The sequence below is a fragment of the Hippocampus comes genome, unplaced genomic scaffold (assembly GCF_001891065.2).
Source record: "Hippocampus comes isolate QL1 unplaced genomic scaffold, H_comes_QL1_v1.1 scaffold125, whole genome shotgun sequence".
Lineage (NCBI taxonomy): Eukaryota > Metazoa > Chordata > Actinopteri > Syngnathiformes > Syngnathidae > Hippocampus > Hippocampus comes.
In genome coordinates, this window is record NW_017805453.1 from 1,235,994 (window position 1) to 1,256,194 (window position 20,201).

The following is a 20,201-nucleotide window of genomic DNA, read 5'->3' on the forward strand; positions in this document are numbered from 1 at the left end:
CGCTGTGAGCTTTTAAGAAAATGGAAGGCTTTTAGGTGCGCCTTTTAATGAGGAAAATACGGTATTCGGATATGTGGGCACAAGGAAGGTTTGTGGTATTCGGGGACTCACTGGGCGCCAAATTCAGCCCAGGAATTTGAGATGAAGAGGCCCACGGTGCACAGCCGATGGCCGAAAAGGATTCGTGATTCCTGATCATTTTTGTGGTTTAAACGAAAGAGATTTGTCGACTATCAAGTCGTCTGTTTAGTCCAAGGATGTGTTGTGTTTGGTTTGGTAGTGCGACGTAATGTTACTAAAGCCACGGTCTTGCAACTCATGACACAACAGGTTTGAGCTGGCATTATGAAGAACAGAGGTACTGTTCTGTCCGTGCATTTTGGAAAAGTTGTTTGAAACAGTTTGATTGGCTCACAATTGCCAGGTGATCGCACGACAGTCAAACTTACTGACAAAAAAAAAAAATTGGGATTGTTTAGCCATTCACGAGTTGCCCTGAATTTCCCGATTGCTGCCCCATCCTGATGTCATTTGATTGACACGTGACCTCGGTGTGGTTTCAGTGTGTAGAGCAGACGCGTCGAGGCAGAGAACAGCTTCATTTCTCACCATTTTGAAGCCTTATTTTATATACTTTGACAGGGTTGTGCACAACACTCTTCTCTGTCGTGTGTCATGGTCTCTTTATGTTTGCTTTACGGGGATTTTAAAGGATTAGTCGGTCTTTTTTTTTCTTTTAACATAAAAAGGCCTTTTTTTTTAACATAAATAAAGCTACATTGATCTCTTCAACCTCGTAATGCTCTGACTGCGCTATTATTGCAGTGTTTCATACATTTTTTTGTTGTTTTTACGACATTAGACTTAATTTGATACATTGGCCTACATTTCAGTGTCATGGTGGCGCTAAAGGACAGACAATGCTACAGGGTCCGTGATACCTGCTTGGCTGTGTGGCTCCCGCCTGAGTGTTCCATCCTTGGGGGATTTCTTCTTGTTCCTGCCTCTGTGCGCCAGAGCCGCGGGGCTCAAATCGCCGAGCGCGGCATGAGATTGTCCTGACAAGAACGCGTGGTTATCAGCCTCGAGGATCCAAAGAGCTTGAAAAATATATGGGATCTGATTTTTGCCTCACATAAGGCCCGGTTTCCACTGACCTTTGGAGAAGCCGTTGCCCCTCAAGGTTTCTGCCCAGCGGCTGCTACCATGGTGCACCTCAGCGGTCTTGGTGAACAGATCCGGGTTGGACTGGGAAAAGTAGGAGTGCTGACTAGCCAGCAGGTCCACGTGCTGCGGACGGGGACTGTCGGTGGGGTTCAACGGGTCTCGCTGAGGGGAGGACGTAGCAGAGTGTAACGGCTGGAGGGCGGCGGAAGGTTCGTCCATCAGATAGGTTCTGGCGGGCAGCGGGGGACACCAGTCGTCGTCTTCCTCCCCGGAGCTACAAGACCACAAAGATAAGACACTGCAGTACAAGTGGTTGTCTGAAAGGCAAGGGCTGGATATTCAGAACACCTCACGACTCTTTTTTTACTGCTTGTTTGTTCGGGTTTGGGTTAGTAATGGTAAGAAACTGCATTGTAAATGATTTCATCTACTTCACTGATACAGAATGTTGATGGACAAGCCAGGACGCACATTGTGTTCCGCGAGGATTAGCATACGTAGGCTAGGTGCGAACATTTTTTTTTATGGTGAAGTGTGATCTCCTACTCTACTGGTCCCCCAGTACAGTACATAGCAGACCTTTTTGGAGCACACATTGAGGGACAGTATCTGCACATTAAACCCTTCACAGTCATGGCCCAGACACATGTAGCCCAACCTCTAAAAACAGTATAATTTCATAGAACCAGCTCATACATATACAGTGGTGCCTTAAGGATAGAAGTTCACATTTAAATAAAAATCTGTAATGTATTTTCTAAAAGGAAAGCAGCTGCTAGAATGTTGTATTAATAACCGCAGGTGGGTAGAGTGGCCAAAAATGGTTAGGGAAGAATATCACTCAAATACAAAAACAGTCCTTCATAAAAATAATTTTCACAAGAGTAAAAAAGTACTCAGTGGGGGAAAAAAAGTGGTGAGTAATTTCGTTTTTTTTTTTTTTTCTTCCCAGAAAACGAATGTCAAATAAAATAAAATATGAATTGGAAAATAAACAAATAAGATCTTTACAAAATAAAGGCAAATTCAGCTCCAAGAAATCCCGGCTTTATCACGTAAACCTGTGGTTTATAGTGATTGTTTTTTAATGATGTTTTCACCACATGAGGGAAGGGTAACTAACTAAATATCTATAACATGGCGGTCTCCAAACAGCATTTCCTTAGAGTTGCTTTCATTTCAAAGTACCAGGAGCACTTTTGTGACTAACATTGTCAGTGCCAACAGGCTCAATTAAATGTCGGACATGTCGCTGCAAAACACAATGAGTTAATTCATTTTGTCAGATTACGGCTAATGCCATCAGTAAAGACACGGCACGGTCAGAGCAACCCTGCCATGCCACGTCGTTCTGTCTGCAATCCAACCTGTCACAAGTAGTTAGAAGAGACGCAAAACACTCGGGAACCACAGAGCGCCGACTGCAGACACCACTGCATGTTCATTTGCTCAAGCCACACTCACTCAAAAGTTTGCTTTGAATAAGTTAGACAGGCAACTGCTGCAATCTTCAATAAAACTGCAGTCCTCCCCGCCCCCACCCAAATCACGATATTTATAAAATAACAAAGGAGAGGGAACAAAAAAAAAAGACTAAACTCCTCTGAGGTCAGCAAAGTATGGATAAAAAAAAGACACCTCAGTAAACAGGCAAATACACATTCAGACACGACACAGACTAACACATGTGGAGGTCGGGTGGAGAGTGCGAGGTGAGTGGGACGGGGGCATTACATCCGAAATGCAGTGGGCAGGTTAAGGGGGAAAGCACTGATGGGTAGGCTTGCATATTGCATTACAGTAATCCCTCGTTTATCCCGGTTAATGGGGACCAAAACCCCCCGCGATAAAAGAAAAGACGCGAAGTAGCGACCCCCCCCCCCCTCCATATCGGTAAATGTACATAATATTTTTAAGGCCAAATTTAATGGTATACATGCATGTAGAAGTAAATTTTGAAGTAATTATCATGACTTAATGCTGTATACTAATAGATTTAAACATGTATAAGTTAGGTTAGTTTATACAATACAATACATGCTGATTTTTATAGCACTTTCACAACAGCGGCAGCTGTAACAAAGCGCTTAACAAAACAGTTAACATAAAGTAAAATAATAATTATGAATAACAAAATACAGTAAACATATACATGTAGTACAGTATATGTTGCTCTATGTGACTCGCTGTTGTTTTGCTGACTTTCGCTGCTTCTCGCGGACCTTTTGCGGACTTAAAATTTTTTATGAATATGTTTGAAAAAATTCACGATGCACTGAAACCGCGATAAACGAACGAACCGCGAAATATCGAAGGATCACTGTAGTGGGATTAGAAGTTTGTATGCATTTAACTCTGTGTCCTCTTGAACCCTGCTAGAAATGATCAACATTTTGATGGGGTGCTATTTTACTGTTCAATAGGGCCCTGTTGCGAATATCCGCCCCCAAAACTGTCAGTAAATGAAGTGAATTTAGATTACAGGTATTTCCCACAGCACACCTGATAGTCTCACAGGGCAACCCGGTGAAGGATCACTGCACTGCACTGTGTGCAGCATATGGAGATTCCCAACAAACTCCTCTCCTTACTTGAAAGTGGCTCCGGAAGTTCACCCACCTTCGCCGGTCATGTCATTGGCGGCGATACTCATTGTAAGGTGGTTATTATGCAAATGACCACCTGTGTTCGTGTATGTCCTTGTCCTTTAAAGAAGGAAGGGGAAGGTTGATAGCCGTCTTACCTGCACTGGTCCCCGCCGTCCACCTCTGGGCGATGTCCGTTCTTGTTGGCAGGAAGAGGAAGAGACAGCACGTCCACCCAGGTGAGAGGCGCTGGCGTGCATACCGACCCGTTGGATCTCTGCTTGACCAGTTTCTCTGTCAAGAGTACAATCATGATAGCATGCTTCAATGACCATTTCAGTCCACTTGCTCAACCTGTTCGGGCATGAAGCACGCTCTTCTCTTGGTGACATTTTTTTTTCCAGCTTCAAGGACATCAAGTATGGAAGGCATACTGAGCTCAGTGCGAATCGTTGCATTGACTAATTATTTTGGAGTTTTATTTCGGTTTTTTTTTTTTTTTTTTTTTTGCAATTATTATCCCAAAATATGGACTACCGCTATGGATGACATCACGCAATCAGCTCATATCATGCGAGACCTCAGTTCAGCGAGCGTCACATGCGGATTCAAATGAATGGCCTCTGCTTTGTGTTATTTTAATTTTTTTTTTGCAACACTAATCAATCTTTAGGTGGGCTGTTTTGACGATTGGTTTTTAATCCGGCTATGCGTTACACCTACATGACCAACACTAAGACTGAGCAATTTATTGTTTCATTTGAATTTAGTATCAACAACTTATTTTCGCACAAGATTGCAAGTTAAGAATGTTAAAATGCTTTTTTTCCGGGAAAAAAAAATAACTCTTCTATATCACGACCAGTCTTTTGTACTTAATTTTTGCAGCTATTTGTGGATACGCAAATTGAAACAAAGAAACAAAAGTAGTGTGTTTAAAAAACAACTCAATACCTGTTTGTATTCTTTGACTTTTAACGCAGCTTGAGACTGTGCCCTTGTTGAATTGTTTCTAAATAATGTTCAATTGTCTTCATTTTTTTGTATTTCCAGTATTTACACCAGCGTCTGATTTCAGCTGCGGTTGTTCTTCGAGTGCCTTATAAATAAAATTGAATTGAGTTTAGTGTTCAGACATGGAATGGTATTCACCGAAGCAAGGACATCTTATTGTTATGCCTCTCGGGCTTAGACTGTCGCTTGGCAGAGTTTCCTGGTGGTTGCCAGGACAGCAGCAGATGTTCAACCAATACATTCTGCAACCTTGTTCGGTCTTCATGAAAAAAAAAACAGCAATCCATTCACCGTTGCTCTTCTTGGTGTAGTGCAGCTTGGCGTATTCTGAGGTGGAGTTTCCCGATTGGGCAGTCCACTGGTCCAAGTCCTGCTCCAGAGCCACCAGGCCACTGTTGGACAGTGCCGGGCTGCTGCTATACGGGTCGGGCCCCTGTTTGTAGGAGGCGCTGGAGTAGGTGTCGTAATAGCTCAGCAGGTCCTCCTCGGCCGCCGCGTTGATGGTGCTGTAGATGGGACTGTCGCCGGATGCCATGTTGCGCTTCTCCGAGTGGTAGTTGGCCATACCGACAGCTGCACAGAAATGTGGAACACTATACACCCCCACCCAAAAAAAAAAAAAAAATCACGTGTGCAAGTGTTCACGCCCACACTTTCTTACCGTTGTAGTATTTCTCCGAGTTTAGTTTGTCGGAACAGCAGTTGATGGAATCTTTGCTGTTGTGCATCAAGTTAGGAGCGGGCCACGAGTCGGCCAGCCACGGGAAGTTGCCCATGTTTGATCCCAACATGCCCGGCCTGGAAGAAAGGCCGGACAGGTGAATCAATATCAATAAGCAAAGCGGGAATCCTCATCACGTTTAGTATTGTGGTTGTGGTTTGCGTTGGTATTGAAAGTGCAAATGGGATGTGTTATCATTGTGAAGGCAAAATTAGTTGAAAGAGTACAAGTGATGAATTTAAATCTGGTCAAAAAGTTTTGTTATTGCAGTAGCTCAACCAAAAGAGTGAAACGCAAATTACACAGATTCAGTAAACATAAAGGGGATAAAAAACATTCGGAAAAGTCATCGAGTACCTCGTTTCTATATCAAAATTAATTTGGATTATTTCAAAGGTAATATTCACATTTATTGAAAAAGTGAATATTGGATTTTTGTTCAACGCAAGCTGTAATTTTCAAAATAAAAATTACATCATGAAATTGTTTACTCCACGGAGAGTACATGAGTTTCACTTTTTTAAAAAAATCGAACTACAGTAACTGCAATAAACGCTTTTCTCATCTATTGACATGCATTTGTATATGACAACATGAACATGAAAACAGTCATAAGAGCTCAATTTGAAAGCATATTCTTTACCCTCCATTGATGATTTCAGTTCCTTCACCGTGAGCAAAGCCAACTAAAGGAAGGGGGGAAAAAAGTAGGATGCATAAGTCATGTTTTGAAAACATGAAGTTGTAAAAAATGACAAGATTTTAAAACAATTTCAACAGCATTAAAGGGATTTCAACGAAACTTGGGACTCAAAATTAGTCAGGTCAATTTTTCAATAAGTCGCCATTAAATTTCAATTATCACACGTGCACAAATTTGGGGCTTTCTATGGATGAAAGTGATTGTAACGGTCCCGGTAGGAAATCATGTTTCTGAATTGGGCCTTGAGTTGTAAAAGTTTGAGAATTGATACAGAGTTACAGCTGTTATAAACAAAACAAAGACAAGACAATCCGGTGACATTTCAAAACAATTGTGATGGAACGAATAGTTTTCTTGGTTTTCGGTTGTGGCGTTTACTGAAGCATACAACAAAATTCCAACACAGAAAGTCTTTCTTAACATCAAACAGATGAGCTCATGCACCAGAGGGCTTGTTCTAAATTAAAGTTGTCACAGGTTGCTTCAGTACTATTTGTTTTGCTACCTCAATGAAACAAATACACTTGAATCAGCCAACAATGACATGACGCTTTGAGCATGTCCCATGAGGTCTAATAAGAACTTTTCCACGAGCTGTTTTGATGAAAATGTGTCACAATGGCATTGGAGGTGGGGGCTCTTTTGAACGGAAGTGACACCTGAAGTCACAGACATCCTTTTGACTTTGAACGACACCCCACACCTCGAAATAGAAAGTGTCAAATTGCAGAGGTTCAACCCGAGTTCACTTTGGCTGGATTTAAACTGCATGGTTCAAGTGACACGTTATTTTTTTGAGGGGCCGGGGGTTTGCACAGATGGGATTTGTGTCATGACAGCGTAATTAGGAAAAAATAAAAAAACTATGCACGGAAACTGCTTCCTTCAGATTCAGGTCTTTTACAAATGTGAATAAAAACCTGTTAAATGTCATCTGCCAGTGCAAAAACTGAGTAAACACAGATCGGATATACTGAGTGTAAGCCAGTGTCGTTTGTGATATACGCTACTGTAAAATGCCTCTTCCTTATGGTGGTACAAAACACAGCAACATACTGTATCTAAACACAAGAGCAAAAAAATAAATAAATAAATAAACAAACAACAGCAAAAAAACAACAAAAAAAGAAAACATCCGCAAATTCCATATATCTATTATCCGAGCCGCTTTTCCTGATGAACTTTGCGGGTGTGTTGGACCCTATCCCAGCTGTCTTCTGGCAGTGGGCAAAGTACACCCTGAAACCAATTGCAGGGCACACAGAGACGAACAACAATCATTCACTCTCATACTCACAGTCACACTTTGGGACTAAAGTGTTCCAAGCTACCAGGCATTGGAATAGGAGTGAATACCGGAGTACCCGGAGAAAACCCACAACTTCACACAGGAAGACCGGAGCCGGATTCGATTAAAAAATAAAATTAAATACAAGCAAATGTAAGAAAACACACACACACACACACACACACACACACACACACACACACACACACACGCGCACACACACACACACACACACACACACAAACTATTCAACAATTCAACAAAAAACAAAACAAAAACCACAAGAACATATAAAAACAGGATTAAAAAAAAACCAACAGCAAATTAAAAAAAGAAACGTAAGTGAAGTAAGAATAATTATATTGTGTTGTTTTTCCATGTTTAAAGATGTTTCGCAATAGCTTTGTGCCGCAATAACTCGCAATAGCTTTGTGCTGCAATGGCTCGCAATAGCTTTGTAGTCTTTGTATAAACAGCAATGTCATAGGATGTTTATGATGATGAGCAATGTCATTTGTTAAGAACAAAGATAGCGTGACGTCAGGCACGCTTAGACTATAAAAGGAGAACTTCGGATACTCTTAGTAGAGCCGAGAATTAGGAGAGTCGAGAATCAGCAGAGTCCAGAGTCAGCGGAGTCAAAAGTCCAGAGTGGTATTGAAGCTCGCTCTACCTGGGGTGTTGGCTCTCCATCCTATTGACGCACGGTAAGAGCTAGGTACTATTCTAAGAGCTCGATACACTGATATTTGCTTGTTTGACATATTCTGTGGCGCTAATAAACGTGCAATTTGTTAGTAGCAGATTTGTCTCTTGTGTTTCATTTCTGAGTGCCTATCTCCAACGAACCTATTCTAAATTTGATACTGAGCCAGGGCGAGGTATCAGAAATGTTTTAAAACAGTAAGTAAAAGGAACAGCCAATCAAAAAACACAAAAGCAAAACTCATCGCCAGAGCTTGTCAAATGCTGGCTTTGAATGTGTTTTGTTGTCTTCAGAATGTTGTTGCACCTTTCAACACCCAGGCATACATTGTTCACATTCTTCCATTCACGACACGACTGACTGGAATGATAATTTTGTCATCATCTCAGCAACAGTACCGATTCACGCTTCTGCTTGGCGTTGCAGAAAACCTCAATCGACAAAGGACTGTGTGTTATTGCTTTTCATAGGTAGGAGAAATAGTTTTTTTTTATGTGTTTAGAGTCCATATTACATTAACTGAGGCAAAAAACTTGGAAAAGTGCTGCCTATGCTCTTTGTTCAAGCTAGCTGCCAAATGACAACAACAGTGAAGTCTATTTAGTTAAACTAACGCATGAAATATGAGGTTTTCTCTACAAATTTAAAGGTTTGGGGGCATCCATGACCAAAAAAAAAAAAAGCTATTGACGTTGAAGCTTTGTAAACGTGGCCTTTGCTATATGTGGTTTGATTGCAAATTTCTCCATTGTTAGACAAATAAATGTTTTCTTCTTCTTCTTACCAGCCGGTGTGTACGCGAAGGACGTGGTGTAGTGGCCCAGCTGTTTCCTGCGGCGGTGGCGACAGTAGAACCACCCGCTGAGGCCCATCAGAGCCAACCAGGCGGCCATACCCAGCCCGGCGATGAAGGCCGGCTGCCGCACCACCACGGTGATCTGCTCCGAGATGCTCACGTCGCCACCGGCGCCTTTCCTCACCGGCGTGGAGGTGTAGCCCACCGGCGGAGCTGAGGGATGAGCACACAGTTAGAGTCAAGGTCCTGCAGCCTGTCCAAGTTTAAGGTGAACAACACTCAACTGGTTACCAGTCAATCGCAAGGCCACTGAGTGGGAATCAATCACTTGCCAGTTGCACGAAAGTAAGCAGTAAGTGTGAACCACAACAACAACAACAAAACTAACAATTGTATTAATTTTAGAAATGAGCATAAAAAAGAAAATAAAGGCACACAGCTGGAGACGACTACAAAGAATACAAACGATAAAACAAATGCATTTTGAAAATGATGAGTAAAGAACAACAAATAAATAATAAACATGATGGAAAAATGGGTAAATAGAGAAATAATGAAAACTAGTTATAAAGATGGAGAGACAGTCATATAGACAGATACAGGTGGACAGACAGACAGGTATGTAGGTAGAAAGATAGGTATGTGTGTGTGTGTGTGTGTGTGTGTGTGTGTGTGTGTGTGTGTGTGTGTGTGTGTGACATTTATTTTATATATATACAGTACGTGTGTGTGTGTGTGTGTGTGTGTGTGTGTGTGTGCGTGTGTGTGTGTGTGTGTGTGTGTGTGTGTGTGTGAAATATATTACACACACACACACACACAAGCACACATACATAGAAAGCAGTAACTACTGGAGATAGATAAATACATGGCTAGCCAACTAGCTGGATGGCTAGCTAGATAGCTACATTTTCAAAAAATGAAATACAATAGAGCAACTAAAAAAGATGATTCACGAAGTAAATAGATGAAAATAATCAGTAAAATCGTTGTATAAAAAAATCAATGCAAATAAAATAGAAATGAAATATACAGAGCTGTGTTTTATATATATTTTTACAAGTAGATAGATCATTAAATGGAAATATTAAAAATAACTACAATCAGGGTGTTCTAAAATAAATCAAGTCATAAAATAAAAAACAAAGGGATTGTTAATAATTTAATAAAAAGCTAGACAATGGTGATAATTAAATGGATGAATAAAACAAAAACTACTAATAAATCAGAAACATGAAAATTAGAAACACCAATCATGCTGATCATATAAAATAACGACAGTACAAGAGAGTTAATTAGTCGAGCCAATGGGTGTGACTCACTGAGGACAAGGTGGACAGGTGAGCTGGGGGTGCCGACGCCCAGGCTGGTGACGGCGGCCACGGTGACGGCGTAGCGCACGTCAGGTAGCAAGCCGGTGAGCAGGATGGACACGACGGCTCCGTCCACTGTTCGGTTGACGTGCTTCTCCTGGTCCAAGCTGCTGCTCACACACCACACCTGAACACAACCCACACACACACAATTAAAAAAAAAAAAAAAAAGCAGGTTGTTACTTCGATCGAAAAAAAAACAAAACAAGTATTCTTTTTGGAAAGTGGCTTGAGAATTGTGCCTGGTGAAGCAGTAGTGTGACTAATGAGCACACTGCTGGTCTTGACGTTACTGTGGTGACTACATAAAATAGAGAAGAAAATTTTGTTATATATGCAAAAGAGTTCTACCCGAATCAATATTTAGAGTCTGCATTTAAACCAGAGGGAGAGTTGGAGCAAACATGGCGAGTAGTTTAAGGGGATTAAAAGTGATCCTTGCCTGAGGCAGATCACAATCGCACTTCTTCTCATTACAATATCACAGACAGACGTGCACACGGAATCGAAACAATACAAGTCTGTGCTCTGCTTTAATGTTCTTTTTTTTTTTTCTTTTCTTCTCAGAAATGAGGTCTCAAGTCTGAGTCATCGGCATGGCGCTCACACTGGGAGAGAGTAGATAATCAGAACGCTGCCTTTTTATTTTTTTATCAGCGTGCTGAGAGTAGATGACAGGCACAGTGGAGCTGAGAACGCGATGACAACAGCATGTACTGGCAGCAGATAAGAGGACGTGAGTAATCACCAATTTCAAAATGCAAATGTTGAGATACAGAGCAAAGGTGGATTTCAAAAAAACGTCGGCTCCATTTTCATCCCGCCACGCCCAGCTGCTCCCAATGACTTAAATGCATGAATTAAAGCTGCGGTCAGGGAGAACTGCGCTGCTTCCCCATACTGCATTGCTGCGATGAATGCGAACAGGCAGGGGTACAAATGTCAACACGCTGACCAAGTTGGTTATATAACAAGTAGCGGGCAGCAAAAGAAACCGTGACAATAACAGGCTCTGAAGACATTCCAGTCAATGTACATGCTAAATGCTAATAAGTCATCCGACCATTGAATGACCGTTACTGTGGACAGCAACGTCAGCACGAATGCAATCACAAATTACGACAGTGTGCTGCCTAGTTTAAAATGATTATAAACCATTATAATTGAAGGAGGTCAAGTCCAGGAAAAATGTGCACTAGTCAAGGTCAGGAGCATCAAAGCTAGCTACGTTACAGTATTTATTTCTTCAGCCATGAATATAAAAGTCTTATTTTACATATTGCACAGTGGTTTTATGTGAGGCCTTAACTTGATAAGATTTGCTTCTGCGCTTTCATTTTTAACCTGAATACATTTTTTTCATTTTTTTGTATTTTTTAATCTTCTTCTATGACTGAAAATAAATCCCACTTCAAATTTACTGGTCGCGCATGCACAAGTAGATAAAAAAACATTTACTTGCACGGTCTCAAATTTCAGGGGAAAAATGCCACCATTTAGGGGCAGTCATTTGATAAAATCATAAACTGTGTGTGTGTGTGTGTCTGTGTGTGTGTGTGCGTGCGTGCGTGCGTATGGTAATTTACAGTATTTACCAATAGACATTTTTATTTGGGGTGTGACGACAAAAACCAAATTGAATCTGAAAACCGTTTTTGATGTCAAATATGTGAGCGCAACTATTAAGGTTTTGGTTGTCTAAACACACACGAGTGCTGACTTGGGTTGGGGACAACTTAACCGAGACACACGTGACACTATACTCTCAGTTGAGCAACCTTCCCAAAACCGGATGCCTCAGTGCGACCGGCGAATTAACTGAACAAATGAACCAACGCTAGTTACTGCGAAGGTCCTAGAACACACAAAAAATTGATGTGGCTAAATGAGTGAATAGCTATGGCAAAGAACGAATACGATGCACTCAACAAAAGACAGCGGCACAATTACACAGGGACTGGCTAACACGCACAACAAGACAACACACACGCGACACAGCCAGCCACCTCTGAAAGCAAGTCATTTGTGGTGGTTTAATGAGTGTACTTGGTGGCACAACAGAAACCAACAGCTAATGAGGCCACTCTCCCCTACACTGATTGGTGGGCTGAGTTGGGGACGAGGGCCACCAATCAGGGAGGAGCTTGTGGAGAGCACAAAGATTAATCCTCATAACAAAAAAAAAAAAAAAAAATGCAATTAGCGGCCACGAAATATCGTGGGCCGTGACAGACAAGTTCATGTCAAGTGATTAGAAACACATTCCAATCCTCAAGTGAGCTGGATCACACTGAATCGAACCGTAATCCCACCGAATTGAACAGAATCACTTTACTTCAAAAACAGTATTGAATCAACTTTTATTGCAGAGAATATTAATAATTAACCAAGTGTCTCAAGTGGGTGATTCAAGGTACCGTTTTTAGGTCAGATTGTCGCTTTAACAACGGAAACCGTAAAGTCCTCACCTTGTACTCTCGAACGACGCCGCTATAAGCGCTACGAGGCGGCGGCTCCCAGGACACGCTGATACTGGAGCTGTTGGTGAGCTGCACCACCGACACCGCTTGCGGCGCCGCGCTCAACACTGCAGAGTGAGAAGAAAAGAACGGCACTGAAATAGTAATTTATCGTTGCCATCAAGCATGCACATTTTCCATTAGCGGCAGTTTTTCCTCTGCGCCAGACCTGCTCCACATGTAAAGAGCCCTGAGAAATCCTTCTGTTGTGATTTGAATTGTGTTGAATTCTTGCCCGTGGTGTCGTTTACCTTCCTCCGGGGTGCGCAGCAACACCATGAGGCTGTCGTGACCCTGCAGCTCATTGAAGTAAGGCCTTATCTTCACCTCATATTCAGTGTTGCGGAGCAAATCCTCTAAGACGGCGCTGTGGTCCGACGTGGCCTCCACATCCTGGACCAGCCAGGAGCTGCCGACGGTACGGTAAAACACGCGGTAACCCTGAACGTTTTGGGAATGACGGGCCACCTGCAGGGAGTTGATGCGGAAGAAGCAGAAATTTCATGATGCGACCATGTTGGAGGCGCTTTTGGGGAAGATAAGCGCATTTTTTTTCCACTCTGCCTGTACGACTCACGGTCCAAGAAATCTTGGCGCTGGTGGGAGACAGAACGACAGGCTTTGAAAGGTAAACCGACACCTCGCCAAGTTCCCGCTGCACCTGTCTGTGGTCCACGCCTGTTTCTGGAGGACTCCCATCTGGAACACACAATTCTGTAAGTACCCGACCACAGCGAATTAGCAGAAAATGATGAACTTTAGTTGACATCCAACCCGGGTTGAAATAGTTCATGGGTTTTATAGTTAGTTTTGGTTTCGGTTTGACTTTTGCTTTTTAAATGGACAGTCAAACCTCGGTTTTCGAATGTCTCTGTTCTCGACCAAATCGGTTTTCGACCAGAAAATTTGAGATTTTTACACCACAGATTACGACCAAAAACTGGTTTTCGACCAAACTCAGCAAACCCGAATATGCCACTTGTCTCCTCTAGGCTTCCTTATTCCTTGTGTAGCGCTCATTGTGAGCAGACGTGTTTGTTGTCATTTACGCAAATCTTGACTGTTTTTATGTTATTTCTGCATTGTGTCTTAGCCTCTAATCATGGGCTGATAAAATAGTTTCGGATTTTGAACAAATCGCTTTTCGAACAGCCTTCTGGAATGGATTATGATCGAAAACCGAGGTATGACTGTAGTTTCTTTTGAGAGCTGGTTTGTTCGTTCGAATACGGTTGAGGTGGGTTTTGGCAGAAGGTAAGGTGGGTTTTTTTATGTTCAGTGAACTGCTGATTTTGGTGGAAATGTGTGTGACAGGTGGTTTTGGTGGGCATAAAATTGTTTTGGTGGACTTTTTGCTTTGGGGCAAGATCACTTGTGTTCAGTGTTTTTGAAACTCGTAGATTCAATGATTGAAAGGTAATTTGTGAGCAAATGTGTTGGAACGTAGGTTTCGATGGATATATGGGACAAAAATGATATTGGTGCAACAATGGGCGAAATGAGGTTTTGATAGAAAACTGGGTGAAGAGTGGTTTTGGTGGAAATGTGCGATGCAGATAGATTTGGTGGATACGGAGGAGAAATGAGCCTCTGGCATGTGGGTGAAAATTGTTTTTTTTGGTGACAGGTGGTCCTGGTGGAAATATGGATGAAAAATATTTTTGGTGGAAATGTGGCTCACAACTGCTTTTTTCTTCAACAGTCAAACCTCGGTTTTCGAACGTCTCGGTTCTCGACCGATTTGGTTTTCGACCAAAAATTTTGAGTTTTTTATGCCTCGGATGACGAACAAATTTCGCTTCTCAAACAAACTGAGCGCACTTGAATGCACCACTTGACTCCTCTCGCCTTCCTTATATGAGGAAATGACGCTTCCTCGGGTAGACGAGGAAGTGAGGCTTCCTCGTGTCGCTTTCCATTGTGAGTAGACAGACGTGTTCACTAAACTTTTTTTTTTTAAAGAGCGTGGTTTCGGTTTTCGAACAGCCTTCTGGAACGGATTATGGATGAAAACCAGGTTTGACTGTATTTTTATTTTTTTTTTGAAATCTGGCATAAGGATGCTTAAGGGTTTTGGATCTCACCTTGCGTCCTGACAGGCTCCGAGATGGGGCTGGGGTCGCTCAGGCCGTATGAGTTGAGGGCTCTGACGATGAAGAGGTACACGGTGTTGGGCAAGAGCCCCACGACGGTGTGCCGCTCATGCCTCACGTGGTCGGCCACCGTCTGCCATGTGCTTCCCACCGATTGGCTGCGGGTGACAATCAATCAAGCCGTCAAACAAAATGCCCTCACTGCGCTTGTGAATTTGCCAAACAAATGAGCGAATTCGCTGATGGCGGACAAAACGAGACGTCATGTCACACCTAAAGGTGAACCCGAAGGGATGCCTGCTGATGCTGATAATAAAACGCACAACGTTGGAAACTGGCTGCCCTTTGTGTGCTCATGTTATAGCATTGTTATCACGCTATCTGCTGATAACAAGGTAATCCTAGTAGAATGATAAGCGGGATGAAAGTTGCGGAGGCAATGACATTTGAAATCACACGCCATCAAATGTTATTACAGTAATAAACTACAGCCGTATTAACAAATAGGAAGTCTTTTCCACCAGTGGTGGAAAGTACTGAAATATAAATCCCATCTGTTTACACAAATATTTATTGATCTGACGCCTTTTTACTTTTATCACTTATTAGGTGGTACTTGTTTATAACTGTCAGTGCGGATACAATTGTTACTTTTGCACTTAGTGGTTTGTACTTTTTTACTTTTGCTTAAGTGTAGAAATTGAATTAGTACCTCTGTCGTTTTTTTGTTGTTGTTTTTATTTTTGTTTTAAAAACAGCCAAAATCAATTACCGGAAACGAAAAATATAGGAAAAAAATCCGAATTGGTGAATCCACAATAATTGCCGTGATAATTTGGTCACCCCTTTCTCATCTTCCACAATAAACTTCCCAGTCTTGCTTTTGAATCTCTTTCCCGACGCAGCCAGTGTCGCTTCATGTCACTAAACAGAAGCAGAACGCCCTTTGGCACCGATGAGTCATTGGTGAAATGTAAATGGTTTGAGATGAAGAGGCCAGGCTTCAATAGGTTGGGAAAAAAAAGTTACAGATTAAAACAGACAGCAACACAGTGCCGGGGTGCATTAAAAAGAACTGGCGATCTTTTCTTTGAAGAAAAAAAGGGTGGAAAGTGCTGAAGCCGAATGTCTGGACTGCACTTGATAATACCCACTGGCGAACCACCCCGAAAACTTTGTAAACATTTAATTGTCTGTCTGGAGTACCACTGCAAAGACGATGTTTACAATTGTTGCACCAGCAAATGATAATATTATTTAATCATGCAAAATTTTAACTGACATGACCAGAAATGTATCAAGCATTTCTTTCTTTTCCGACCACTGCATGAGGTGGCGCAGGTGTACCTAATAAAGTGACCATTGAGTACAGACCGGTTGCCGCCCATACCTGAAGGCCTCGAGGACGTAGGAGGTGACGGCGGCCCCGCCCTCGTGCGGGTTGGACTGCCAGGTAAGGGTAACGCTGTTCCTGGTCACGTCGGTCACCACGGGCTTCTGCGGTGGTCCCGGCAGCTGGATGAACTCGGAAATTCTTGACGGGGACGAGACAGCGCCTTCTGTTGAGGATTGGGACAGTGAGAGGTTTTGCAAATGATGTGTTCGGTAACACAGAGACCAAGTACCTCTGACAGTAAGCATCCCGCTCCAATTCGACTCCCCGGTGGGGCTGGACGCCACACACGTGTACATGCCCGAGTCCGCTTCCTTCCAAAGTCAGCATTTGAGGACGACAAGTGACATAAATTGGGAAAAGGACATCAATCTACAGAGACCACAAACATATGGAAGATATAAAACTGCTGACTGGATACCACCAAATTCATGATAACAATTTCATGGTTTGGGGCTCTCCTGAGGGGCCTTCGCTGACAGCTAAAGCTGAGAGATCTTTCACTACCTTAATCTGGCTCCAGGCAGAGCAAAGCATTCTCCCGTGCTGCCTTATAAGTAATCATCCATCCATCCATCCATTTTCCGATCCGCTTTCTCCGCACAAGGGTCGCAGGGGGTGCTGGAGGCTATCCCAGCTGTCTTCGGGCAGTAGGCGGGGGACACCCTGAACCGGTTGCGCACCAATCGCAGGGCACACAGAGACGAACAACCATCCGCACTCACACTCACACCTAAAGACAAATTTGAGTGTTCAATCAGCCTGCCATGCGTGTTTTTGGAATGTGGGAGGAAACCGGAGTACCCGGAGAAAACCCAGGCAGACACTAATCCCTTTTCATTCAATTCGGGGGTGCAAAATACAGCACCAGAAATCACAAAAGAAGGAAAAAAATAGTAGTTCTGCTCATAGGTGGAAATAAACAACAAAAAGATTGAACAGTGACAGCATGGAGCTGATTAAAAAAAAACAAAAAAAAAAACAAACATCTTTAGAAATGAAATTAGTTGAGTTGTGTCATAGTGTAAGGTATGGCAAGGCCGGTGGGTGCCCCTGTGGCCCAAGTGGACAGAGGTTAGGGATGGGAATCGAAAAAAAAAATAAAGGAGCAGTTCATGCAAACAAATGATTCCTAGAAGCTTATCCATTTCTCTTACATTGCAAATGAGTGATGGCATCAAACGCAAATAGACTTATTTTTTGTTCCGGATTCTTCCAACATGGTGCTCCTGTACAATATAATCCTCTATCATTTGTATTATTACTGTATTATATAAACGTCTGTAAACCTCTTCACCTGAGTGTTTTCTATTTGTATTTCAAACAGTAATCCTGTGTTGTCACGAGGGCACCCCATTCTGTAGCAGTTAGTACCAGGACTCCTGCCGCACTGCACTGCAGCAAAGATCCAGAGACCTCATGAGATCATGCTCCGGAGTGTTGACCTTGGCGGTATGCAAGCGGGTGAACATCTCCAGATGACTTCAGCTCCTCAATGAAATATTGATGGCACGCTGTCGGTGCACCGGCGGGGTAAATATTTTTAGTCCCTGACGCGTCATCTTCATTTCTACTCTTTTTTTTTTTTAGTACTCCCTTGACACCCACACGATGCTCCACTAATGCATCTCTTCTGTTCCATTGAGCACATTGCCGCGGCAGATCAACCACTTCCTCTTCCTCTCAGTGGTGCACTGGAGCAAAACTTAATGTTAAGTTTACGAGAGCAGCCAAAAAGCAGGCCTTTTAATTAGAAGCGAGTTAAGATGATTAATGGGCTATCTCTAGTCAATTAAGGATAAAGGATGCCGCCTCGCCACCCTCCAGGTGGGGGTTACGGCACCCGTAGCGCGCACTCCTTCATCAAAGCACAGTGCATTAGCATGTGCAAACAGGAGCCTTCATTAACATTACAATTATACACCGCTTGAGCACGTAATTGCAACGGAGAGAGATAAGAGCCACCTCAGAGACATCGCTCTTGGAAACTCACTCTGAATGTTATGAACCAAATTGGAAATTGGCATGAAAGGCGACTTGAATTTCGGGAGGAAAGCTAAAAGGAGGATGAAGGACAGACAGGCTCCTTTACCTTTGACCTGAAACCTATTCAGAGACTTTAAACTGTTCATAATTTGACCTTGATATCTTCATAACGGGTCGATCGCAGGAGGTTGGTTGATCGAAAAATAGATCTTCGATTAAAAAAGGTTGGGCATCCCAGCTTTACAGGATGCACTGTAGGAAAAAAAAATGAATCAAGAAGGCTCATTGTGTATTTGTAGCCAATTTCGTCATTTTGGTGGGAGGGTAATATAGATACATATGGCGTGTGTTGCCTTCATTGTAAGGCTAAAAAGGCTTTTAATTTTATATATATATATATATATATATATATTAGAGCTGTCAAACGATTAAAATATTTAATTAAAAACGGAACTGTAATAATAAACTCATAATAACTCATAATTAATTGTGATTACTCACACATTTTTTATCGTTTCTAAATTTCCTTTTATGTTTTTTTATCTTATTTTTTCCCGTTTTAATGCTCCCATCAACATGGAATCATGGATCAGTCTTCTATGTGCGAAATGCAAATATTTACTGAAACAACAATTTCGATTTTCAATTTTACATGAACATTTTTCACGTGGAGCAGTTATTCACACATAATCTCTCACACAATATTACTGTCCATCAACAACAGTGAAAAAAATATTTTATCACACAACAGCTCCTTTAACAGCTCTTTTTAGGGAATCAAAACAGAGCAATATAAAATTATAAAGTGGACATCTAAGGTAAACTGTTACTCAGCCAATAGTGGATTTAAGCCATGGTTGCATACTTCGTTATAACATCTGATGCTAACGAGTGGTGTCTGCATTAACAGCAAGTCGCTGTGTGGACTCCGACCACTTGGCAATGACGACAGTAGCTTGAAGCAGACTTAACTATTTGAGTCAATTGAATCCTGACGAGGAGCGCCAACACAATATTCGTTGAGCCATGAAAGACAAGTCAGAATGCTCGAAATTGGCTGGCACTCAATATGGCTGGCATTTAAATTCAATTGGCAATCACATGAATTGGTTTGATGTGTTCCGACTGTCTGCGAGTCCACAATTTTTTCAGAATGTTAATTGACTGAGATCCAGTCAGAATGTGTTTGAATAAACGAGTTGGGGTGGGGCCCAGTGCAAGCATGGGGGCAAGCGTGTTTGGAGAGCAAAAAGTGCACACCGTGAGTTGATGCCTGGAAAAAAAAATATCAATTACATCATCGATTAATCAATGGTAACTGCTCTATCATCATTTTAGCGTTGACGACAAAAAAATCGGAAGTCATTCAAATACTGGAGTGGTCTGTGCAGTGGTTGTCAACATAATCGTAAAGCAAGTCTAAAAAGAATCAATTTGGCTTTTTTTGCCTTTCAGTACACCCAACTGTCACTCACCTTTATGTCTCTTATTTCCAACGTGCCGTTCGCCGCCACCGTCAAGCGAGCATCGTTTGCCTCAATCGTGTCTCCGTCCTTCTCCCAAGAAATCCTGACCGAGGGTCCTCCGATGACTCGGCAGTGCAGGCGGGCTGTGGCGCCCAGGGACATCGTTTGATTGGCAGGGCCTTGGCGAATGATTGGAGGGATCTGGCCTGAAGGTCCTACCGTGGAGGGATTGATCAGAATGACCTCTATCATCCGGTTTGTGAAAGGCATCTTTTTACATCTATGTATCAAATATTGATTTGGCTTGTCTGAGTAATTTAGCGAAAAATAATGGCTAGCCTGTAGTTAATGTTAGTTAATTTCAACGGAAAAAGAAGCCCCTCTGCTCCAT

General features: G+C 42.4%; 1 protein-coding gene and 1 long non-coding RNA gene across 4 annotated transcripts in view; one reads left to right on the forward strand and one right to left on the reverse strand.

The window, feature by feature from the left end:
• LOC109518445 (roundabout homolog 2) overlaps positions 1 to 20,201 on the reverse strand; it is a 60,313-nt gene that overhangs the window by 2,089 nt on the left and 38,023 nt on the right. For 2 of the 3 annotated variants that reach the window (XM_019874261.1, XM_019874259.1), the window contains exons 8-21: positions 19,820 to 20,025; positions 16,356 to 16,672; positions 14,957 to 15,123; positions 13,450 to 13,571; positions 13,124 to 13,340; positions 12,822 to 12,940; positions 10,303 to 10,480; positions 8,969 to 9,193; positions 6,131 to 6,173; positions 5,428 to 5,564; positions 5,058 to 5,339; positions 3,911 to 4,046; positions 1,158 to 1,441; positions 942 to 1,058 (exon numbers count right to left, since the gene is read on the reverse strand). In XM_019874261.1, coding sequence (XP_019729820.1) covers positions 942 to 1,058; positions 1,158 to 1,441; positions 3,911 to 4,046; positions 5,058 to 5,339; positions 5,428 to 5,564; positions 6,131 to 6,173; positions 8,969 to 9,193; positions 10,303 to 10,480; positions 12,822 to 12,940; positions 13,124 to 13,340; positions 13,450 to 13,571; positions 14,957 to 15,123; positions 16,356 to 16,672; positions 19,820 to 20,025 — 2,550 coding nt within the window. The remainder of the gene's footprint in view (positions 1 to 941; positions 1,059 to 1,157; positions 1,442 to 3,910; positions 4,047 to 5,057; positions 5,340 to 5,427; positions 5,565 to 6,130; positions 6,174 to 8,968; positions 9,194 to 10,302; positions 10,481 to 12,821; positions 12,941 to 13,123; positions 13,341 to 13,449; positions 13,572 to 14,956; positions 15,124 to 16,355; positions 16,673 to 19,819; positions 20,026 to 20,201) is intronic. The other variant, XM_019874260.1, reaches the window with a different exon arrangement.
• Positions 16,349 to 19,985, forward strand: LOC109518451 (uncharacterized). Its single transcript, XR_002168764.1, has 3 exons — positions 16,349 to 16,418; positions 17,686 to 17,891; positions 19,909 to 19,985. It is a non-coding gene; the product is annotated as an uncharacterized LOC109518451 (long non-coding RNA).